This window comes from Magnolia sinica, chromosome 10, assembly GCF_029962835.1.
Source record: "Magnolia sinica isolate HGM2019 chromosome 10, MsV1, whole genome shotgun sequence".
NCBI lineage: Eukaryota > Viridiplantae > Streptophyta > Magnoliopsida > Magnoliales > Magnoliaceae > Magnolia > Magnolia sinica.
The window spans coordinates 48,798,426-48,821,452 of NC_080582.1; the positions used below are offsets into that span (position 1 = coordinate 48,798,426).

General features: G+C 40.1%; 1 protein-coding gene across 1 annotated transcript in view; it reads left to right on the top strand.

Annotated features, from left to right (window-relative positions):
• The window catches only part of LOC131217509 (flowering time control protein FCA-like), an 81,558-nt gene extending 58,732 nt beyond the window's left edge, over positions 1-22,826 (top strand). The window contains exons 20-22 of the mRNA XM_058212446.1: positions 16,893-16,958; positions 17,048-17,093; positions 22,589-22,826. Coding sequence (XP_058068429.1) covers positions 16,893-16,958; positions 17,048-17,093; positions 22,589-22,596 — 120 coding nt within the window. The 3' untranslated portion in view covers positions 22,597-22,826. The remainder of the gene's footprint in view (positions 1-16,892; positions 16,959-17,047; positions 17,094-22,588) is intronic.
• The last annotated feature ends 201 nt before the right edge of the window (positions 22,827-23,027 follow it).

Below are 23,027 nucleotides of genomic sequence, written 5' to 3' on the forward strand. Positions count from 1 at the left end.
TTCAGAGAGAGTTGTATCTGGTTGACTGTACATATCGATGCATCGACATTGAGCATACATCAGTGTTTAAATTATCGGCGATATTATCGAATTATCGCTGATAATTTCGGTATCGCTGGAGTTCCAACACCGAAACTCCCTTTTTTCGTTTCTCTTCCAAACATCACCGATTTTTCAGCGATTTTATTGATTTTTTGCGAAAAGTCCAGTTGTCAGCGAGAAATCGCAGGATAACCGTAGCGAACAACCCATTTTCAGCGATAAAAAGGACCGATAACATTGGAGCGTCGCGTAAATACGAAAAATATCCCCAAAAAAAAGGAAAAAAATGGGGAAACTTGCGGATTTCCGTACCTGTAGAAGAGGAGGGCCAATCGTAGAAGATGATGGGTGAACGGAAATTGCGGTGGGCCAATTGATTGATCGGTGTGCCGCAAGTGCCATCCAATCTCTACTTTCCACTTTTTTTCTTCAAATACTCAAAAATTCCAAACCTAAAGATGATTTTGGCGAAGAATCTGCTGAAGATTAGTGATTCGGAGAGACTTTCTTTCGAAATTATAGGGTTTCGAGGGTTCTCTTCCGAAACCCTCTTTCGTTTAGAAAATAGCGCGATGGGTTTTTACGGGCGTGGATCGGCTATTGACAAGTTGAGTAGCGAGACTGCTACTGAAGTGACGTCACCAAGTTATGTGGGCCCCACCATGATGTATGTTTTGTATCCACGCCGTCCATCCATCTGGAGAGATCATTTTAGCATACGATCCAGAGAATGAGTTACATCCAAAGCTCCAGTGGACCCCACGACAGAAAACAGTGGGGAGAGTGACACCTCCATTAAAAACATCTAAAGGCCACAAAAGTTTTCGATCAAGCTAATATTTGTGTTTTCCCTTCTTTAATGTTTTTGTTAACTTTTGAACGGGTTAGATTTCGATAAAACATCATGGGGGGCCTTGGGGAGGTTTCAACGGTGTACATCAATCTTCTCGCTGTTTTCTGTGGTGGGGTCTACTAAAGCTTTGGATTTGCCTCGTTCTCTGAGTAATGCCTTAAAATAATATCTCCAAATGAATGGACGTTGTGGATACAACACGTACATCATAGTGGGGTCCACAAAACTTGGTGACATGTAGGAGTCTTACAACTCAACCGGTCAGTATCTAATCCGCATTCGGGAAATCAGATTGCGTACTGGTTACTCAGCACGCTCTTACCGTACTGAGTAAACTCTATTAGGCCCACCGTCAATGTATTTGGTCTATCCACGCCGTCCATCCGTTTTTCCATCTTATTTTAGGGGTTGAGACCAAAATTTAAGCATACCCAAAGATCAAGTGGACCATACCATTGGAAACAGTTGGAATAATAACATCCACCGTTGAAACATTTCTTGGGCCCACAATGATGTTTATTTCTCATCCAACCTGTTCATAAGATAACACAGACATGGATGAAGAGAAAACACAAATACAAGCTTAATCCAAAACTTCTGTGGCCCCCAAGAAATTTTTAACGGTAGATGTTCAATTCACATTGTTTCCCATTGTGTGTTCCACTTGAGGTTTGGACATACTTCATTTTTAGGCTCAAGCCCAAAAATTATCTATTAAAATGGATGGACGGAGTGGATAAAATACATAAATCACGGTGGACCCCACAGAGTTTACTCAGTATGCTTAGCCTATGAGTTACTCGGTACGCAATCTGCTTCCTTTTAGCCTCGTGTGCGGGTGCCAGCGTCTGGATGTCACCAAGTTCTGTGGACCCCACCACGATGTATGTGTTATATCCACATCATCCATCCAATTAGGGAGATTATTTTAGGTAGTGAACCTAAAAATGAGGCAGATCCAAAGTTAGGGTGGACCACACCGCCAAGGCAGTGGGGACAATGATTCCTACCGTTGAAACCTTCCTAGGCGCTATGGCCCACAGTGGTGTTTATTTGTCATCGAAGTTGTTCATAAGATCACATGGAGATGGATGAAGGAAAAATACAAAAATGACATTGATCCAAAACTTTTGTGGCCCCTAATGATTTTTCAATGGTAGGCATGTTCAATTCACATTGTTTCATGTGGTGTGGTCCATTTGAGCATTAGATATGCTTCATCTTTGGGATCAAGCCTTAAAATTATCTTGTAAAATGGATGGATGAGGCGGATAAAATACATAAATCACAATGAGCCCCACACAGTTGACTTAGTACGATAAGCGTACTGATTTATACAGCACCACATGTCACTTATTTGTATCCATGGATTGATGGGTCGATGTTATGTGGGGCCATCATAATGATAAATATTTAATCAATGTCGTCCATTTATTTTAATAGATAATTTTAAGACATGAGTCCAAAATGAGACAGATCTGCATGACTGCATCTAAGGTGGACCACACTAAGGGAAACAATGGTGATTAAATGTCCACCATTAAAAACTTCATAGGGCCATTGTAATGGTTTTTTTTTTTTTTTGTCAACCAACCTCTTGATTAGGTTACACAGGTCTTGATGAAGCAAAAACACGGTTTAGATTATATTAGAATTTGCCACATGTACCATTTTCAAATGCTAGGTATCAAGTGTCATACGTAGCCAGAGTATCAAATACCACACTGATTGAATAATCTAATCCATCTTGATTTGACATCTTTGAGTTCATTTGCTTTTACATGTCTTAATTTCTGTATGCCAGTTGCATTTGTATTATATAAACTCATTTTGATTACTATTTGAGTGATATCTTACGAGAACGAATGTCTTTTGGCCCCCATTAAATGGGAACTTCTAATTTAATGCATTCTTTTTGTAATATTTTTCATTCCTGAATATGTAAATATGTGTATTTAGGCATGTCCTAAAGTTTCACTAAAAAATTCCACCATTTTCTCCATGTTTCCCCCCTTTTCCCTGCATTTCCGGTTATCGGCGATATTATCGGCGATAACGATATTATATCTTTATCTCTAGCCAGCGAAACTTGTAACGATACCGACAATTCGAATATTGGCATACATTACACGCATCCATTGAGAGTGCATGCACATCTTGTACTTGGTTCCTAGGGGATCTCCTTAGATGGTTACGCTTGGTAGATTTGTTGCCAGAAGCCATGGTAGTGGAAGCCTACTCATGGCGTATATGTACATTTTGCCCATACCTACCTAGGTGGATGTCTGACAAGTACAATTTCGGGTTGACGGATATCCAAGCTAAGCAAGTGAATGATCATCCCACTTGACATACATCTCATGACATCCTTGCATCTACGCTCATGCTTCATACATACAATATGTTTTGGTTGTGCTATCTTATATTATGCAATGTATGAAACATGCTGGGTTTACTCACTAGCTTAGCCAGCTAACGTTATAGATTAACAACCGTATAGAAAAGGACGATGCCTGGTGATCTAATCAGATACCAAAAAATGAAGCTAGGTTGGTGGATGAAACTCAAGACCATTGGCCGTATTTGGCGGAAGACGAGCTTGCTATATTGGATGACTGAATTGATTTTGAGATTTATTTTAGGAGTTTCAATTTCCATTTATTCGAACTACCACTAGCTTGATTAATTTGAAAATGTTTATAGTTATAACCTTGTTAGACGATGATTGATTATTTTGGTTGAATAAAGTCCCAAATGGTCGGACTTAGATTATTTTGAAAATTTATTTTATGAATGAGAAAGTTGTGGAGGAATCAGTATTAAATGAAGTAGAAACCGTTGGGTGTGTGAATGTTAATGTGATGATAATCTAGAATACATATAATTGTGCCTCGTAATATCCGTATGATGGGTGAACTTATGTACACTTGGTGTACGAGTCGCGGACTGTAACTCGGGTTTGAGGGTGCACACTTTGTATACGAAGTGCGGGGTGTGACACCTTTGGTAGGGAGGCCCTCTATCACCGTATTTATTTGTGGTAATCAGGAAGGCTCTTTGCATCATGCTATCCAAAGGTGTTGCGAATGGGTTGTTTAGCGGGTATGAAACTCTAGTTAATGGAAGTCAGATCACCCATCTCCAGTATGTGGATGACACGCTTCTCTTTTGTGAAGCAAAGGAGGACTCTGTGGATAACCTACGGAAAATTCTTGTTTGTTTTGAAGCAGTCTCGGATTTGTAGATCAATGTGGCAAAATCTGAAATGCTTGGAGCGCATGTTGGTGGGGGCAATCTGAAACATTTTACTAATATTTTCAGAAGCAAGTCCGGTGATTTTCCCTCATATTTAGGGCTTCTTTTGTCTATTGGGAAACTAGCTAAGTACCCTTGGGACGTGGTGATTGAAAGAATTGAGAGGAAGTTGGCCACATAGAAGTGTTGCTATTTATTTTTGGGAGGCTGCTTGACTCTCTTAAAGACAACCTTTTCTAATACGCCCGTTTACCTTTTGTCCCTTTTTAAGTGTCCCAAATCTTTGTTGGACAAGCTGGAAAAGTTGAGAAGAAACCTCTTATGGAATGACACAAGCGACAAAAGGAAGTTCCATCTTCTTAAATGGGATGAGGTTTGCCAACTAGTTAGAGAGGGGGACGGCCTAAAGCATTTGGGTGACATGAATATAGCTCTTCTCGGGAAATGGATAAGGCTTTTTGGGGTGGAAGAAGGAAGGATTTGGAGATAGGTGATAGCTAGCAAGTATGGCACGCAAGAGGGCGGATGGTTTGTGAGGAGTTCTTTGCTTTATAGAGCATCGGCTGTATGGAAAGCGGTGGTGGCTACTGAACGATAAATCAAAATGTGGGGAAACATGGGGAAACGGTGGAATTTTTTAGTGAAACTTTAGGAGATACTAAAATACATATATTTACATATTTAGGAATAAAAAAATTGCAAAAAAAAAGTGTACATAATAAGTCTCCATTTAATGGGAGCTTAAAAGCATGTTTTGTCATAAGAAATCAATCCAACTATCCTGTCCATCCTATCTATCCATCCAACCATCCAACCATCCAACCTTCCATTCGAACATGCATAGATATTTCAAAATATCAACAACTCAAAATTAAACGAAAGATTGTGGTCTCAATATTGCCCATGTTGCAATAACGATAATATTGTGATATTATCGTTGACAAATTAAACACTGCATACAACCACACGTCCATAAAAAAAATTGAAATGGAATTTTTTTTAATAAACAATTTTTTGGTGATATCAATACATTGATGATATTATCAAAATATCACTGATACATTGGCGATATAAGTGACACCTGAAATTTACACAGTAAAAAAATATTGGTGAGGCGTTGGTCATATTGATAGATTGGCAATACAAGCGGTACTTGGAATTTACACAGTTGAAAATATTGGCAATACTTACCAATACATCGCTAATACCTGAAATTTCTGATACTTCTAGTTTTATTGGCATGCTACTAGAGTATGAGAATCGCCGAGCTGGAGATACGGATAATATCAGGGATATTTAGATAATTTTGGAGATACTTTGAACAATGAATAGACCCTTGTTGCAGCAACCATGTCCTTCAAGTTCTATTTCCAAGGATTTCCTGTCTCGCAATTGACTGATTTGTTACTTTGGCGGATTGCTTTTCCATTGTTGAACAAGTGGTTATTGGATCCCACCTTGTCATAGGACTTTGTTAGAGGGTGAGATCGATGAGGATGCTGAGCTTTTAGACCTCCTAAAGAATGCTAGGCCTATGGTTCGTGAAGAAGAAGTGATATATTGGTTGAGACATCGTTATGGGAAGCTCTCGGTTAAGTCCTTCGAGCTGATTTTGGAGCCTTATCCTCAGGCTGGACTACTCTACCTGTTCCAACTTTGGTTCTATGGAGCTCCCCCTTGTGTGGCAGTTTTTGTTTGACTTCTTGGCCAAAGGAGAATCTTTATGGTTGACAATCTACAGAGGAGATCCTTAGTCCTAATGCAGGGGCATTTCACACCGGGCTCGAGTGGGGTAGCCTGTGGGATGCGGGGACACACTCGGGGCGGGTGGCTCGTGTGAGGCGGGTGGCTCATGAGAGGCGGGCCCCACCAGTGTGATTCGGGTGGTACCCATGTGATTTGGGGCCCACGAGGGGGGTTCGGCCGAGGTCCTAACCCATGAGATGTAGGGTCTAGGCTATGAGATAAAGGGATTGATTCGCCATACTCTAACAGTTCGAGCTTTTAGAGTAAGTGGTTAATTGTCCTGCATCAAAGTGGTATCAGAGCGGGAGGTCTCGTGTTCGAGACTCTTCACCGGAGGTGATTAATGCAGGGGCATTTTCACACCGTGCTCGAGTGGGGTTGCCTGTGGGATGTAGGGGACACACTCGGGGTGGGCGGTAACCATGTGATTTGGGGCTTACAGGGGAGGTCTCATGTTTGAGACTCCTCACCAGGGGTGATTAATGCAGGGGCATTTCACACCGGGCTCGAGTGGGTAGCTTGTGGGATGCAGGGTCACACTTGGGATAGGTGGCCCGTGTGAGGCGGGTGACTGGTGAGAGGCGGGCCCCACCCGAGTGATTCGGGTGGTACCCATGTGATTTGGGGCCCACGAGGTGGGTTCGGCCGAGGTCCTAACCCATGAGATGGGGGGCTTGGGCTATGAGATGAAGGGATTGATTCGCCATACTTTAACAGTTCGAGCTTTTAGACCTAGTGGTTAATTGTCCTGCATCACCTCCCTAACATATGCTTGATTACATGGCAAATAGGGAGTCGTTCGATCATCTTTTCATCCGTTGCTCCTTCGCCCTTAGAGTTTGGAACTACTTAGTTTTATGCAAGTTGGTTGGGCAATGCCAAAGTCTATTAGTGAATTGCTTTGGGTGTGGCACGGTGGAGTTCGTAAATTCAGGAAGGCCATTTGGAGATTGCTCATAATGGTTGTCTTTTAGGCTTTTTAGAGAGCCAGGAATGGGTGATGTTTTAGAAATGGGTGCATGGGTGTAAATGAGGTCATTTGTAAAGTTAAAAGTTTTGTGTCAAGTTGGGCGGCTCATGTCAAGGCCACTGCGGGTGGTCTTCTTTTTTGATTTTTGTTTTGGCTGGGGTTTATTCTTTGTCCGTGTTTATGGATTTTCAATAAAATTGTTGTTGCTTCTGAAAAAAGAAGTAGAAATGTTGAGAGAGAGAGAGAGAGAGAGAGAGAGGGTAGGGAATTAGATTAGGGTTGGACCTCCCCACACAAGAAAACTAAAAATACCCAAAAATGCACTCACCATACAAATTAATGTGAGCACTCTAAGTCTACAAAATATGCTATATAAGGGGCCACAATGCTAGCGAAAAGAGAGAGGATGGACCGTACAAGTGTACCTTCTAGATTACAATCACCCAAGTGGACCGTACAATTGTACAGACAGACACTTATGACGACAATACTCCCTCTCAAGCTGGAGCGTATATATCATTGATGCCCAACCTCGGAAAGATAAGAATTCAAAATGATTTTGGCCAAGAGCTTTGGTGAATATATCAGTTAGCTGATCTTGAGACTTGACATATGGTGTAAATATTTCATCACTTGAGACCTTTTCGTGAATGAAATGACAGTCGACCTCAATATGCTTGATTCTTTCATGAAAAACTAGGTTGCTTGCAATATAAGTGGTTGGTTGATTATCAATGAACAATTGCATTGGAGTGTTGACAACAAACCCCATTTTGTTTAAAAGCTTCTTTTAACTACACCAACTCACCTAACTCACACATGGTGTGAGCCACAACTCAATGCTCGGCTACAATGCTAGATCGTGCAACCATATTTGTTTCATCCCCTTCTAGGTAACTCAATTACCTCCCACAAATCTGCAGTATCTAGTATTAGAGCGCTTATTTGTAGGAAAACTTGTCCAATCTGCATCAGAATAACTTGTAATATGAAGATGATCATGCCTTTTATACAATATTTCCTGGCCTGGTGCTCCTTTGAGATACTAAAGAATCCAAATAAATGCATCCATTCGTAGAACTATTGGAGAACTCATGAACTGAGTAACCACACTCACCGCATATAATATATCAAGTCTAGTGATAGTTAAGTAAATCAGTTTTTCCACCAATCTTCTCTATCATCATGGATTTTCAAAGAAATCAATTTTATCACCAACTAGTTTGTGATTTGGATCAATTGGTGCATCAATAGGTTTCACACCAAGGAAGTTTCTTCAAGTAAATCCATAACATACTTTGTTTGAGATAAATTAATGCCTTCTTTTGCTCTAGCTACCTCTATCCCAAATACTGAATATGACATGAATCCTTTGTTAGAAAGTGACCTTGAAGATGTCTCTTAAGATCCTCCATCCCCTTAATGTCGTTGCCTGTAACCACAATATTATGCACATGTAAAACCAGCATGATTAGCCCAGGCACACTTCTGCGTATGAAAACCGAATGATCAGCTTGACTTTGTTGCAACCTGTATGCCAATGCTACTTTGCTTAACTTGTTAATTCATGCACAAGGAGATTGCTTCAGCCCATTTATTGCCTTTCAATCCATGGACCTCATCTAACTCCCTCCCGAAGAACAAACGTAGATGGTTTCTCCACATATGCCTCTTCTATGAGTTCTCCATGTAGAAATGCATTTTTAACATCAAACTGAAATAATGGCCATGATTATGTAACATGCACGGACTTGAGTTTTGCAACAAGGGAAAAGGTCTTTACAGTCCATGCCAAGAGACTAAATATAACCCTTAGCAACCAAATGAGCTTTCAACCTTTCCACAGCACCATCAGTCTGAAATTTAACCGTACACACCCATCGACATCCGACAACACGCTTGCCACCAGGAAGAGTGGTCAACTCTCAGGTATGATTGCGGTGTAGGGCAACTATCTCTTCCTCCATTGCCTAAAACTGAATTGGTCATAGTTACTCTTCGGGATGGAGTGGAATAAGGGAGGAGATTCTTGAATGAGGAAAAGGATCCAATTACTTAGAATTGAATGAGGAGCCATATGAGGCGAAAAATCTCATGTACGGTTCTGTAGAGTGACTTGTCTATCTATTTACATAGGGCTTCTTGATACGACCTAGGAACTTGATGAGAATAAGGCAAATTTTAAAAAAGTAGGAGACAAACAATGATAAGAAACAAAATTTGAACTAGGATGTACTTGCACAAGTTCGCCTACCTTCCTTGAGGGAAATTGGAAGGATAGAAGAGTAAGGAGAAATACTGGGAGAAGTTGGATCATCAGGTGCGGCAGAGGACATTGTAGGTGGTATCAATTCATCATGAACTTCATTATCTCCTTGCTTCCACCATGAGTAAACTATGAGAGGAGGCTCCTTAGTAGATGCAGACTGTGGAGGAGCAGGAATAGACTGTCAATCATCAATCTCTACTAGGATAGGCAAGGAGACACTGGTGGAGCACTTCCAACTCAGGAGATTTTCCCTTCTTAGAGTAAATGGAGTTGACTTAAACTAAGTTACGTCAATAAAAATAAATTGTCTCTGAAGACTAGGATTATAACATCTATTACCCCTCTGGGTTCTGGAGTATCTGAGAAAGACATACTTAATTGCTCGAAGATCCAATTTATTACGACCGGACTCCAACTGATGAACAAAGAATGTGCACACGAAAACTATAGGTGGCAAGGAAAAGAATGGAGAACTAGGAAATAGAACTTCATTAGGTTACTGATTTCCTAAGACTGCAGAAGGTATCATATTGATTAAGTACATTTGAAGCACTCATATGAATCAATAATGCTGTGTCACCTCAGGTAGATGACGATTCTTCATTTCCGCTATGCCATTGGTGTGAGCAAATGATTTTTGGTGTAAAACACCGTTTGTAGATAAGCATACTTCAAAATTAAACTGGTTTTTCACTTCCATATACAAGCATGAAGCATGAAGCATGCATACTTCAAAATTAAACTGATTTTGCACTTCCATATAAAAGCCCTTAAGGACAGAAAATAGCTTAGATCTACCCTTCATTAAATAAAAGGTCAAGTTATTTTAGAGTAATCACCAACAAAAGTAAGAAAATATTGTACATTGACATACTAGAGACACGGACAGGACCCCAAACATCTGAATGCACTAATGCAATTAGGACAGAACGGTGCTTTTCCACATGAGGTGGAAAGAGACTGCGGTGTTTACTTAACTCACACACTTCACATTCTGAAATGGACACGAGATAACGAGGGATTTAATACTTTTGAGAATCATTAAGGATGGATGACTCAGACAACAATACCACTGATAAGAAGAGGTACAGACTGAGTTGCTGTTCCAACAGATTCATGATCAAGAGAATAAAGTCTGCCATGTTCACGATCTTCACCACTCTCTCATCTTGAGATTCTGCAAGATACAATGTTAGGCATAAAAGGTTACAGAACAATGGAGGGATTTTGTAAGTTTACTAACTGACATAAGATTAAACTAAAATTTTGGCATGTAAAGAACAGAGGATAAGGAGAAGGAAGAATTAAGACAAACGGTACCCATCTCATACACGTTGGATCGGGTATCATCTACGAAGTGACTAATGATCTTGATAATGAAGGATCAACTGAGGAGAAGACGGTGGACTCATCTGTCATATGATCTGATGCTTCGGAATCAATGAACCACAGAGCAGAAGGCTGAAAACTAAACAAGTGTTATCTGAATCTGATCTGATCCTGATGTCACAAAAGTAGCAATGGAGGAGGATGAAGCACCTGTGACAAGTATATTCTTTAGTAATTTGTAGTACTCATTTTGAGAGAGTAACCACATCTCCAGATGTATTTTGCGACTGTGGGGTATTGGACCCTATATAATTAGATCTCCTACTTTCTTCAGAGTGAGAGGCTTGATTTGCCCAAGCTAGTGTGCCATGCATATCCCAACATTGCTCAATGATTTGTGTGCTCGCAATGAGTATATTCCAAGGTTCCCCACAACTTCTGCCCCAACCTCTTGAATCATTATAACCTCAGTTACTTCCCTGATTAACTGAACCACTACGATTTGCACCCCCCTGTCCTCTAGGTGACACCAAAGCTGACTATCAATAACTCCAATAGAGCTGACAGTGGTTCATACACATTTTGAAGACATGCATACACCATTACACCTCATTGAGCGACATGCATACATTCTTCATGCTAATGACGTAAGTCTTACCAGAACAGTCGTAAGGGGCTGATATACATTCAACTCTTCCCACACGCCTCTAAAATTTGAAAAATATCCTTGTTGAATTGTAAATATTTCTTCAAACAGTTGCTATGTACCAGAAAGTTTTTTTCCCCCCCGATGGGCACAGCTTTCGCACCATATCCCATGCTTCCATGGTAGTATCAAGAAACAAAACATTTGTAGTGACAGATTGTTCTGCACTATGCCATAACCATGTCATGATTTGAGCATTCTCCTTAAGTTACTCATCATATTTACTGCCATTCTCATCAGGCTTAGTGGAGGTCAAGTATTTTAACTTCCATTTTGCTGTCAAGAAGACTTGCACAGATTTTGACCATTCAAAATAATGTCCTATTCAACTTTGTAGAAGTTATTTGAGCCCGTAGAAAGTCAGATGGACCAATAAAACCTGATCTGTTCTCAACTTTTGTCTCCGTCTAGACACAAAATCAAGAGAATTGAATGCACACCACTTATGGAAATTGGGCTGAAATGCTCGTAACTTGAGAGCAGTGTTCAAATTATCTCTGATATTATCGAAATATCGCCGATAATATCGGTGTTGCCAGTGCAGCGACACCGAAACCCCATTATTTCGTGTTGCTTCCAGGTTTTGCCGAAATCTCGCCGATATTATCGGTATTTTCAAAATCACGCCGATATGTTGCTGTTCCCGATGGGAACTGTAGCTACCAACCCACTTTTATCGATAAAAGGGGTGTTGTTGGCGAGAAAATCACAAAAAACATAAGAAATACCCATTTTTGCGCCTGGATTTGGAGGAAGACGCGAATTCAGCTACTGTTGAGTGCAGATCGGCATTTCTGGTAAGATCAACCTGAAAAATTTCTTCTTTTTTTTCCGTCTAAAAATCCTCTGCGGCTTCTTGATTCCACTAGCAGGCGGAGATCTTGTTCAAAATTAGTGGGGTTTTTTTTTTTGGGATGAGGGAGAGGGATTTTTGGGCTGAAAATCCGAAGAAATCGGTGGGAAAGAGATAAAATTTTGAAAATTTTCGAAGGGGAGAGGGATTTTGGGGGTTTTTATTGCAAATTGGGGATCGAGTGGCGTGAATGGGATTGCGTACTTGGTTACTCAGTACACTCTTATCGTACTGAGTACACTCTGTTGGGCCCACAGAGAATGTATCTGGTATATCCATGCGGTCCATCCGTTTTTCCATATTATTTTAGGGGTTGAGACTAAAATTTAAGTGTACCAAAAGATCAAGTGGACCACACCATTGGAAACAGTTTGAATAATGACTTCCACCGTTAAAACTTTTCTAGGGGCCCACAGCGATGTTTATTTCTCATCCAACCTGTTCATAAGATCACACAGACATGGATGAAGGGAAAAAACAAATAGAAGTTTGATCCAAAACTTCTCTGGCCCCCAAGATATTTTCAACGGTAAATGTTCAATTCATACTATTTCATATGGTGTGGTCTACTTGAGGTTTGGATATACTTCGTTTTTAAGCTCAAGACTTAAAATTATTTGTTAAAATGGATGGATGGAGTGAATAAAATACATAAATAATGGTGGACCCCACAGGTGAGCTTTGACTGTGTAGACGGTGTTCAAAAGACACCCCACCACGGCTTGGGCTCTGAGGGTACAGGTCAGTGCTCCGTGGGCCCCACCATGAATCATCTGTTGTATTCATGCTGTCCATTAGTTTTGAAATATTATTTTAGAGCTTTATCCAAAAAATGAGTTAGATATAAAACTCAGGTGGACCACACCACAGGAAAACAATAGTGATTGGATATCCACCATTTAAATCCTCCTAAGGCCCACTGTACTGTTTATTTGACATCCAATCTGTTAATTAGCTCATAAAGACTCAGATGAAGGGAAAAAACAAAGATCAGGTTTTTCCAAAACCTGTATGGCCTCCAGAAAGTTTTTAATGGTCAAAGTTCATTCAACACTGTTTCTTGTAATGTGGTCCAATTGAGATTGGGATATCTCTCTCTCTCTCTCTCTCTCTCTCTCTCTCTCTCTCTTTTTTTTGGATATTATAAAATTATCTATAAAAATAGATGGACGGCATGGATGAAACACATACCTCATGGTGGGGCTCACAGAGCACGGCAGGGGAGTAGCCAAATCCGTTTCCGCCGCGCGCGTGTGGATCAGGGACGCGGATTTCCTGCGGAAGCCTTTCCTCCTATTCCAGCGCTGTAAGCTCAGGTGGGGCCCACTGTGATGGTTGTGAGAAATCCTCTCTATCCATCCGTTTTGTGATTTCATTGTAGGACTAGTTTTAAAAAATGAACGGTATCCAAAGCTCAAGTGAGCCGTACTAAAGGAAAATGTAGTTTGGGAAATTCCTACCGTTGAAACCTTCCTGGGTTCAATAGTGATGTTTAAATGCCATCCATACTGTTAATAATGTCATTACTATTCGGATGAACTGAAAACAAATATATTGGCATGAATCAAAACTTTTGTGGCCCCACGAATATTTCAACTGTGGATGTTTAATTATCACGTTTGAGGCTCACTTGAGCTTTAGATACGGTTCATTTTTGGCATCATGTCCTAAAATGAACTCACAAAACGGATGGACGGAGAGGATTTTTCACAAACATCACAGTGGGCCCCAGAAGTGGGGACAGTGATCCACCGTTCAAAACTTCTTAGGGGCCACAGAAGTTTCCGATCAAGCTTATATTTTTGTTTTCACGTCATCTATCTCTATGTTAACTTATGAAGAGGCTGGATCTAAAAAATACATAATGGTGGGCCTTATAAATGTTTCAACGGTGGGTGTGACTGATCCCACTGCAAGTCAGCATGCAGCCGGTTGTATCGTAGGCGATGAGTTTTCTAAAAACACACCCACACTCTTTTGATAGTCACACCCTCTGTTCGGACGCTAGATAATACTATGTACAAGTTGTTGTATTATATGTATTACCAAAATTAGGAAAAAAGGGTGTTTTTTCTAAAGTGGGTTCTCCTATATTTTTTGCCCCTTCACTTTTGGAATTAAAGAAAAAACATCCAAAAGGTTGTTATTGGAACTGATATCAACACCGTTCTTTTTTATATGAGCAGTCCTCTTATTTTGTTGTTTTCATGTTTATTTTGTCGTTTACTACCATTAGCGGAACACGATATGGATGATCGGCTTAGATCCACTGCAAAGCTTCCTAGGTAAGCTTAACCTAGGATGTGTTGTGGGGCCCACCGTGATGTGTGACATATCCATCCATGTGTGGCCCATAGTGCTATGCCACCAAAAATCAAGACATCCAAAGCTCAGGTGGACCACACCATGTAAAATCATGCCTAAAACCTCCTGACTTGGAATTGTTCCGATGGCATATACGACAACGCATGATTTTTGGCCCCCATTAAATGGAAACTTCTAATTTAATGCATTCTTTTTGCAAATTTTTCATTCCTGAATATGTAAATATATGTATTTAGGCATGTCCTGAAGTTTCACTGAAAAATTCCACAATTTTCTCCATGTTTCCCCCTTTTTCTCTGCATTTCCGGTTATCAGCGATAACTATATTATATCTTTATCTCCGGCTAGCGAAACTTGTAGCGACATCGACAACTCGAACACTGCTTGAGAGAGAGCTTTAATCACTTGAGCCAACATGAATGGCATGCTACACGAGACTCGTCAATCAGCCTAACACATCAAAGTAGACCAATCACAAACAATTTCTACACATTTAAATGACAAGGACAACTGCATTTATCACTGTTTCATGCACAAGCCATCAACAATAGCCCAGTGCACAAACGAAAGAAAGAAAACCCAGGAGCATGTTTGGATACGTGGAATCCAAGGAAAAACCAATAATTATCCAGTGATGGTTTCCATGAGAACCATTGAAACATGGATTCCAATTTTGAGTTCTTGTTCGGTTAGCAAGTGAGGAATCCTCTCTCTCTCTCTCTCTCTCTCGCAATACGCACCTAGATTCTTGTGCCAAGAATTCAAATTATGGACAAGTGTAATGATTATATGGTGGAATCAACTCTTTTCTTTGCTATCCAAACAACACAAGTCATCACATTAAAGGAAAACGCTTTTCGTTTTTTGTGTTTGTCATGGAATCCATGGTTTCCAAACATGGCCCTAGATTCTTTAAAGAACTCTCAGCACCACATTTTTTTTTTTTTTGTTTTTTTGTTTTTTTGTTTTTTTAAACAAAGGTACCCAAAATGCCCCTCACTTATTACAAGTTAGTAAAAGCAAGACTACAAAATATGCTAAGGGGCCACAATGTCGACAAAGGAGAGAAAATGACCGTACAAGCGTATGGACCAAACACTTATTGACTTCAATAATGACCTCAAATGTTATTAACAATCCCAAAACTGAAGAAAACATTGTAGTTCTGATTAATTATATTCTGTAGTTGAATAATGTGGTGTTTAATAAAAGAACAGCTAGATGTTTTAGAACCTTCCACAAAGGATTCTGTTTTATAATATTGATGAGGTGAGCGAAAGGCCTCATTGATTCAGGAATGTGATTTTTTAGGTTGTGTCAATGCCTCTTTGGATTGTGTACGTAGCAGGGCTCAAACCAAGCTAGGGCCAGTGTTCGAAGTATTGGGATCGCTCCAAGTTTCGTTTATCGGGGATACTGAAACAATATCAATATCACCGATAATATCATTGATGATTGGAAATGCTGGAAAACATTGGGAAAACATGGGGAAATTAGTGGAATTTTTCAGTGATACTTCAAGAGATATATTTGCATATTAGGAATAAAAAATTTGTAAAAAGAATGCATACATAATAAGTTTCTATTTAATGGGGCCTAAAAGCATGTGCTATTGTAAGAAATCAGTCCAACCATCCCATCCAACCATCTATCTAACCATTGAACCTTCCATCCAAACATCCATCGATATTTCAGAATATCGACAACACGACATTTTGTCGAGAAATCGTCGACAACTAGAAAGAAAATGAAAGATTATGGTCTCGACCCATGTTGCGATAACGATGGTATCATGATGTTAGCATCCGACAAAATTGAACATTGCATACAAGCGTGCACCCATAAAAAAATTGAAATGGATTTTTTTTTTTTCAATAAACAGATTTTTGAAGAATTAATCAAAATATCGCTCACACACTGGTGATACAAGCGACAACTGAAATTTACACCGTCGAAAATATTGGCAATACATTGGTGATATTGATACATTGGCAATACAAGCGACACCCGGAATTTACACAGTAAAAAATATCGGCGATATCGATACATTGGCAATACTTAGTGATACCTTGCCGATACCTTGAATTTTTTTATACCACCAGTACTATTGGTATCACTGCCAGTGTTATTGGTATCGCCAAGCTGGAGATACAGATAATATCAGGGATATTTTGATAATATTGGGGATACTCGAACAATGGCTAGGGCCTGCCCGAACTTGTCCCTTTTTATGTTGAGCCTGGAATTTGCGTGTAGGCGTAGCCACAGACCTGAAAGATCAGGGCCAAGGCCAGCCCATGGCAGCCGTGAACAGGCCTGGATTTGTCCTTGAGCTGCACTAGCAAATGTTGCCAAACTTGGGCCTGGGCGTGACCTGTTTATTTGTTTGGTCTGAAAGTCTGGTTTTGGCCCACAATGATCCTAAAAATGGGATCCAAGTCCAGGCTGTGGTGAGCTGGGCTCAACCTGTTGAAAGTCCTAGGAGTAGTTTGTGTTTGGTCAGTGGATGGTATTGCTTATTTTGCACATTCTGATGCTTTGCAGGAAGTTGGTTATGCACAATTACAGGCGACTAACAGTTCACTCATTGATACTGCTCGCTTCCAACAGGTTTTATCTAATGCCGACTTACAGTCATCTGAATTGAGCTTTAGCTTAAGTGCCCCAATTCAGTATCTTCTTTCTGATGAATGATGCAGGGGCTTCAGTCTGCACAGGAGTGGATGTGGAAAAACAAGCCTGCAGGTTTGCACCATTCTTTCCCCCTGTAAATTCCATCTTCCCTTTGGTATTGAAACCCAAACATGCTTGGTGAAAACCCAAAGATCAAAATGGACGATGGGTCCGAATAGAAATATAACTAAAGGGATATATTTATTCAATTTTGCATCTGTGCATCTTTGCGTCCTTGTCATTATCATCATCGTCTTGTCCTAGCTATTTCGGGTTGGCTTAATTCTCATGATTGCTTTGCAAAAGTTTGTTCAAAGACTAGCTGCCTACCTAACAACAACCCTCCCTTTTGCATGGGCTTAATTTTTGACAATTTTTTATTGCATGTTTTAAAAAAAGTTAAAATTCTGGCTTTAGAATTTGGAGACAGTTCAAAGTGTCCAATGGGTGATTGTGAACGAAAAACAATGAAGGAACTGGTTGACATTCCATGGGGACAGATTTTATAAATCACTACCGTTGACCAATTCAAGTGTCTTCCACGCAGAAAAATACACTTTCTAATAGGCTTTGTTTGAGCAGTCCAAAATCCAGGCATGAACAAACCAGGCCTTGCCTGTTGACAGCGTAAAAATGTGGGCAACCATTCATACTCAGAAGGAAAATTGAACTGGCCTGCTGGCATACATGTACAGTCAATATAGGGAGCTGATCTAGTGCCAGTGGAGGTATGTGAGGGATTGATGATATACGTGTCGATATCTTTATTTGAAGCTGTTGTATGTCTTCTAAATGAGAAGAACTACCCATTGGTGGTGAGGTCATGTCAATCAGACCATTGGAATGTACTGGACACATCAATGTTGTTGATTTGATTGCTATCTGGTGAAGTTGCCTTTTATGCTTGATTGCTGGGCTTTGATCAGTTTCGGGATAAAACCTTAATTATTGTTCTTAATTCCTTTTCCTCTGCCAAGGTTAGATAAAACTTTTGGTTGGTTACTTGATAGTAGTTGGGGTAATTAATTAAATTTACTTTTCATTAATCATTACAGTTTTAGTTAGCAAAAACCATATGAAGGGGGAATTGCATGGCTGCTGGGGGGATCAGGTATGTCCAGTGTAGAGGGAGGAATTTTACCAGTTGCTGACCCATGACAACTTCAAGATGACAGCTGAGCCATCCATTGCACATTATATCAGTGGGTTGTGCATGCAATTCAAGACCAGGTTAGCTTCCTTGTTGGTGAGGGAAGAGCGTGTGGGGCAACCAGTAGAGCACAAGATGTTTTTTAGTGATTCAAATGCAGAGTTTGTCTTGTTTCCCACACGAGCTCCTAATAAATCAACCAACTTGGCTGGTCAAGTTGAAGAAGCATCCCACGAGTCAGATGTAAATGAAAATCAACAAAGTAATGAACCTATTGAGAACAAAGGCGTTTGAGTCGTGATGACGATGGATGTTAAAGAGATGACCCTATGTTTGGGGAACAATATATTCCATAATGCATGTTTGGTGGGAAGTTTGCAAAGCCATCATAGACTATGGGAGTTAATTGTCATTTCATAGAAAATGGCATTGACAACCTAAAATTATAGGCAGTGAAGCACCTAGGCAATACAAGATCGCATGTTTCATTTACCATTAGTTTCTTTTTGCTGGTTAGTTTCATTTACGATTCAGCACGTTTATGCGGATTCCATTTTGTATGACTTAGTGCTAATGGATGCATGCCACATTTTGACTTGACTGCCCATGGCAATATGATCATAAAACTGTGCTACAGTGACAAAACAACCTGTCTTCTGGAAAGATGGTGTGAAGTTCACCTTTCACCTGTTTAAGAAAAATGAAAACATAATCATCACTTGGGGTAGCAATAAGAACCTTTTTACCTTATGGAATGGGTGAAGGAAAGGAGAGTGGAGTGATATATGCCTTGGTTGCAATAGGGGAGTTGATTTTGCATCGACAGTAATTTGGTGAAACCATCTCGATGAATTCAGAGACCTTATTCTTTGAGAGACATAGGTTGTCCTTCCTCCTACAAGAGATTCAGCACCAACTCGTCATGATTCTATGCACCAGTGTATCACATTTAGCTGATGATTTTAGGTGGGCATGATGAGTTGAGGAGGCAAGTGGAGTTCTTACTGAAGGTGTGGAATTGCAGGAGCATGAGACTACGTGCAATTCATCCCTGATGATCCTAAAGAAAGATAGTTGTCGTGGATGTTTGTTGATAGCCATTTCATCAATCAAATCACTGTTAAGTATCCTTTCTCGATCCCGTGGCTTGACATGCTCTGCATATGTTCCTTGGTGTTTGAGTATTTTTCAAAATTGATCTCCAACGTGAGTATTGTCAGACACGGATATGCCCAAAAGATGAGTGGAAGATTGTTCTCAAAACATGGGAGGGTCTTTATGAATGGTTGGTTATGTCATTCAGATTATCTCATGTGTCGAGTATTTGTGTGCATGATGAATGTTTTATGCCCCTATATCAAGATTTTGTCACTGTTTGTTTCAATGGTATTCTTGTTTCTACTATTGTAAGTTAAAGGAATGACAAGTTTTATGTTAATCTCAAGTAGTGCACTTCCATGGTGGAGAATCCCAACTCCTTTGGGGCTTGTTGTTTATGAGGGTACCATAAATGTGGATCAGGTCATGATTAAACTGACTACAAGTGCCAGACGCCTAAGTTTGTTCGAGACGTGCAGCTTCCATGGACTGGCATCACAACCTTTTCTACCAACTTGCATCCAAAATTTTAGCACAATGATTGTAGCACCAACTGATTGTATGAGAGGGGGACTTCCAATGGACCAAGGAGAATGAAGTTAGTTTTTGTGTGATTAAAGCAAAGATCACAAATGTGCCAGTCTTAGGGCTGTCCAACTTTATCTTTGAGATGGACTGGAACGCTTCATAAGAATGATGAGCGATTACTTATTTCAGCTGGAAACTAGTTTGCGCTGGGACCTGTTACTCCACATATGGCATGCAGTTATACGTAATCATACGGACTTGAAATATTGACAGCATTTACTTATCCCATGTGAGTTTGTGCCTCTTTCTAATCACAAAGCACTCAACAGTTTGAATTTACAGTGAAAACAGTCATTGATATGCTGAGCAAGTGGCGTTTTTGTTGGAGTACATGTTTGTACTCTTTTAAGTTCAAAACCAATTGGCTAAACTCAGTGGTTGATGCACTCAGTAGGAGTTCTATACTCAAGAACATGCTTACACATGAAGTAGTTAACTTTGTCTATCAGAGGCCATCATCATGGGGACTCTTCTTTTGGGCCAACTTTGATTGAATGCGATGAAGGTGTTGTTGACTTTTCATTGAAGTTCATCATGCAGGCTGGATTTCTTTTCTTTTGTGCATGTTTATGCATTCCGTAGGGATCTTTACGTGGTATTATCATTAGGAAGTGGCATAGTGGGGGACTGTTGGTGGGAATTTTGGGCATTCAACATGCAACCTTTGCTGATGGAAAAACACTGCTTGCCTATGCTTAAATGGGACATGAAGCAGTATGTAGAGCATCCCCAAACTTTCCAAGTATTAAATGGTCAATCACAAAACACTTTCATTCACACACCTTTGCTGATACCAAGTGCTCCCTGGGTAGATATCAGCATGGACTGCGTCCTAGGATTGCTGAAGACTTCAGGATCTACAGATACCATATTTGTGGCAGTGGATCAATTTTCAATAGTTATGCATTTTATTCATTATTGAAGAACATCCAACCTATCAAATATTGCCAATTTACTTTTCTGAAGCCACTACGTTTAAATTTTGACGTCAGATGGGGATAGATTCTAAGTCACGTTTGTTGGACCTTGCAACAAAAAAGAGCACAAAGTTGAAGTATAATAGTACTTATCATCACCATAATGATGGCAAGCTAGGGCTATTAATCAGTCTCATGAGTCTTCTATGAAGCCTAGCAGGAGATAAGTTGTTTCAATGACTAGTCCTTCCGCATGTATTATGCACAAATAGTGTGGTGAACTGATTCATGGGGAAATTTTCCATCTAGAATGGTGTATGGTGGTCTATATGACACATCCTTTGCAAAATTTGAGGGGAGTAAGGGATGACATGGAGGCCCATTTACGGTCTATCAAAGTGATTCATGAAGAGGTGTGCCGTAAACTTCAAGAGAGCAATGTGGCTTATAAAAGGATGCTGCGTCTAAAGGTGTATAATATTGGAGATCTAGTAATGGTTCATCTATGATGAGAGCACCTCTTGTTGGGAAACACATCACAAGCTTAGATTCAGGAAGATCCGACCGTACTGAGTGTTGAAGAAATTGGGAGAGAAGGTGTAACTTACTGATGATCTACATTTATCTCCTGTATTTAATGTGACCGACCTCTATACATATCATGGTGATGAGAATTCTGAATGAAATGAATCATCAACTAATAAGCTGAAAAAGTGGATAAAGGACACCATAGATGTCCATATAGGGACAACACGATATGCATTGTGGCAACACAACACAGGAGTTTACTTCTGCAACCTTGTTCATTGGAAAGGAAGTTCATTGTCTAATTGTTTGTGAATTGATAAACCAAAGGAGCCTGATGGAAATATGTTTTTTAGGCATAGGGAGGTGAAGTTGACAGAGTTGAGTTCTTTGCAACATGAGAGGAATGTGTCTATGTTTTGATTGAGAACTGTTAGATGTATTCTATGTGCAGAGCACAAACATTGGTGGGAGTGCTTGTATCAATCGGGCAGTCAGGTTGTACTAGATACATCGACCAAAGATGCCAGCAAAGGGGCCTTTTAGGCCTGCTTGTTAGGTCTCAATGGGCTTTGTGATAAAGCCTCAATTATTTTCCATAATTCGTCTTCTACCAACGAAGTTAGGTTATACTTTTGGTTGGTTATTTAACAATAGTAAGTAAATTTACTCGTTTGGGTTTTAGTTAGCAAAAGCCATATAAATAAGGGATGTGCAGCTGCTGGGTGTGGGGGATCTCTTATTCTCTCTTGGAACTAAAACTCTGTGGAGGCTCATCTGATCCCCTTTGTGAAGATATGTGCAGCGTATGTAGTACACAAGGGGCTAAAATGACTAGAGTATCCATTTGGTCCATCCCTACATCTTTGTGAAGTCATTGCTGTACAAGCGGGCATGCATCGAAATTTCCCATTCACAAGGTCCACAGTGAATGGGCCACATGCCAACGGTCATTGGATGATCAATTATATTTAAGTAGATGGTATACCAATACACATTAGAAAACAAATTAGCAGCAGTTCTTATTCAGTGAGCAGTGGATTTAATTATATACATACATACTGTTCATCTTTTGTGGGAAAGAGTGCATGTAGATGGTTAGGATAGTTTGTTTATTGACAGTTCTCATTTAGTGGCCAATCAGTGGTAGAGCCAAGGGCCATTGTTGGGATCATCATCCACCTGCCATGTGCATTGTACACAAACACAGACACATTTGCCTGTCTCTCTCCCTCTCTGGGGAGGTTGTATTGGTGGTTATTGCATTGAAAGATTATGTGTTTGTCCAGGAACTTGATGTGGAAAAACGGCGTTGAGGGAATCATGTGAGCAGAAATGAATACCGATAACTCGTGGGAGCAATGCAGGTAGTCTTCTTTGCACTGTAAGAGGAAATGTAACTCTAATATTCTTCCTGAGTCTCTCTATTACCTGGAGAATTTTTACTCTCCATAGAGAAAATAGAAAAGAAATCTTTCACTTGTTAATCCCGGGACAGTTAATGCATGAGCCTAAGTTTATTATGTATACCTGGGCACGCCATAATGAGGGGAGTTTGTTTCGGTCTAGCAGAACAAGTGGGCCCACATGTCAGAGTTCTGGCCTGAGCATCTATCTGTGGCCTCACTATAGACGGGGCATGCCACAAAACAACCTTCTCAAGTGAGCTTATAATTACTCAATTGGTGGCCATCAGATTGATAGTTTGGTGGTCCAAACTAATTTTAC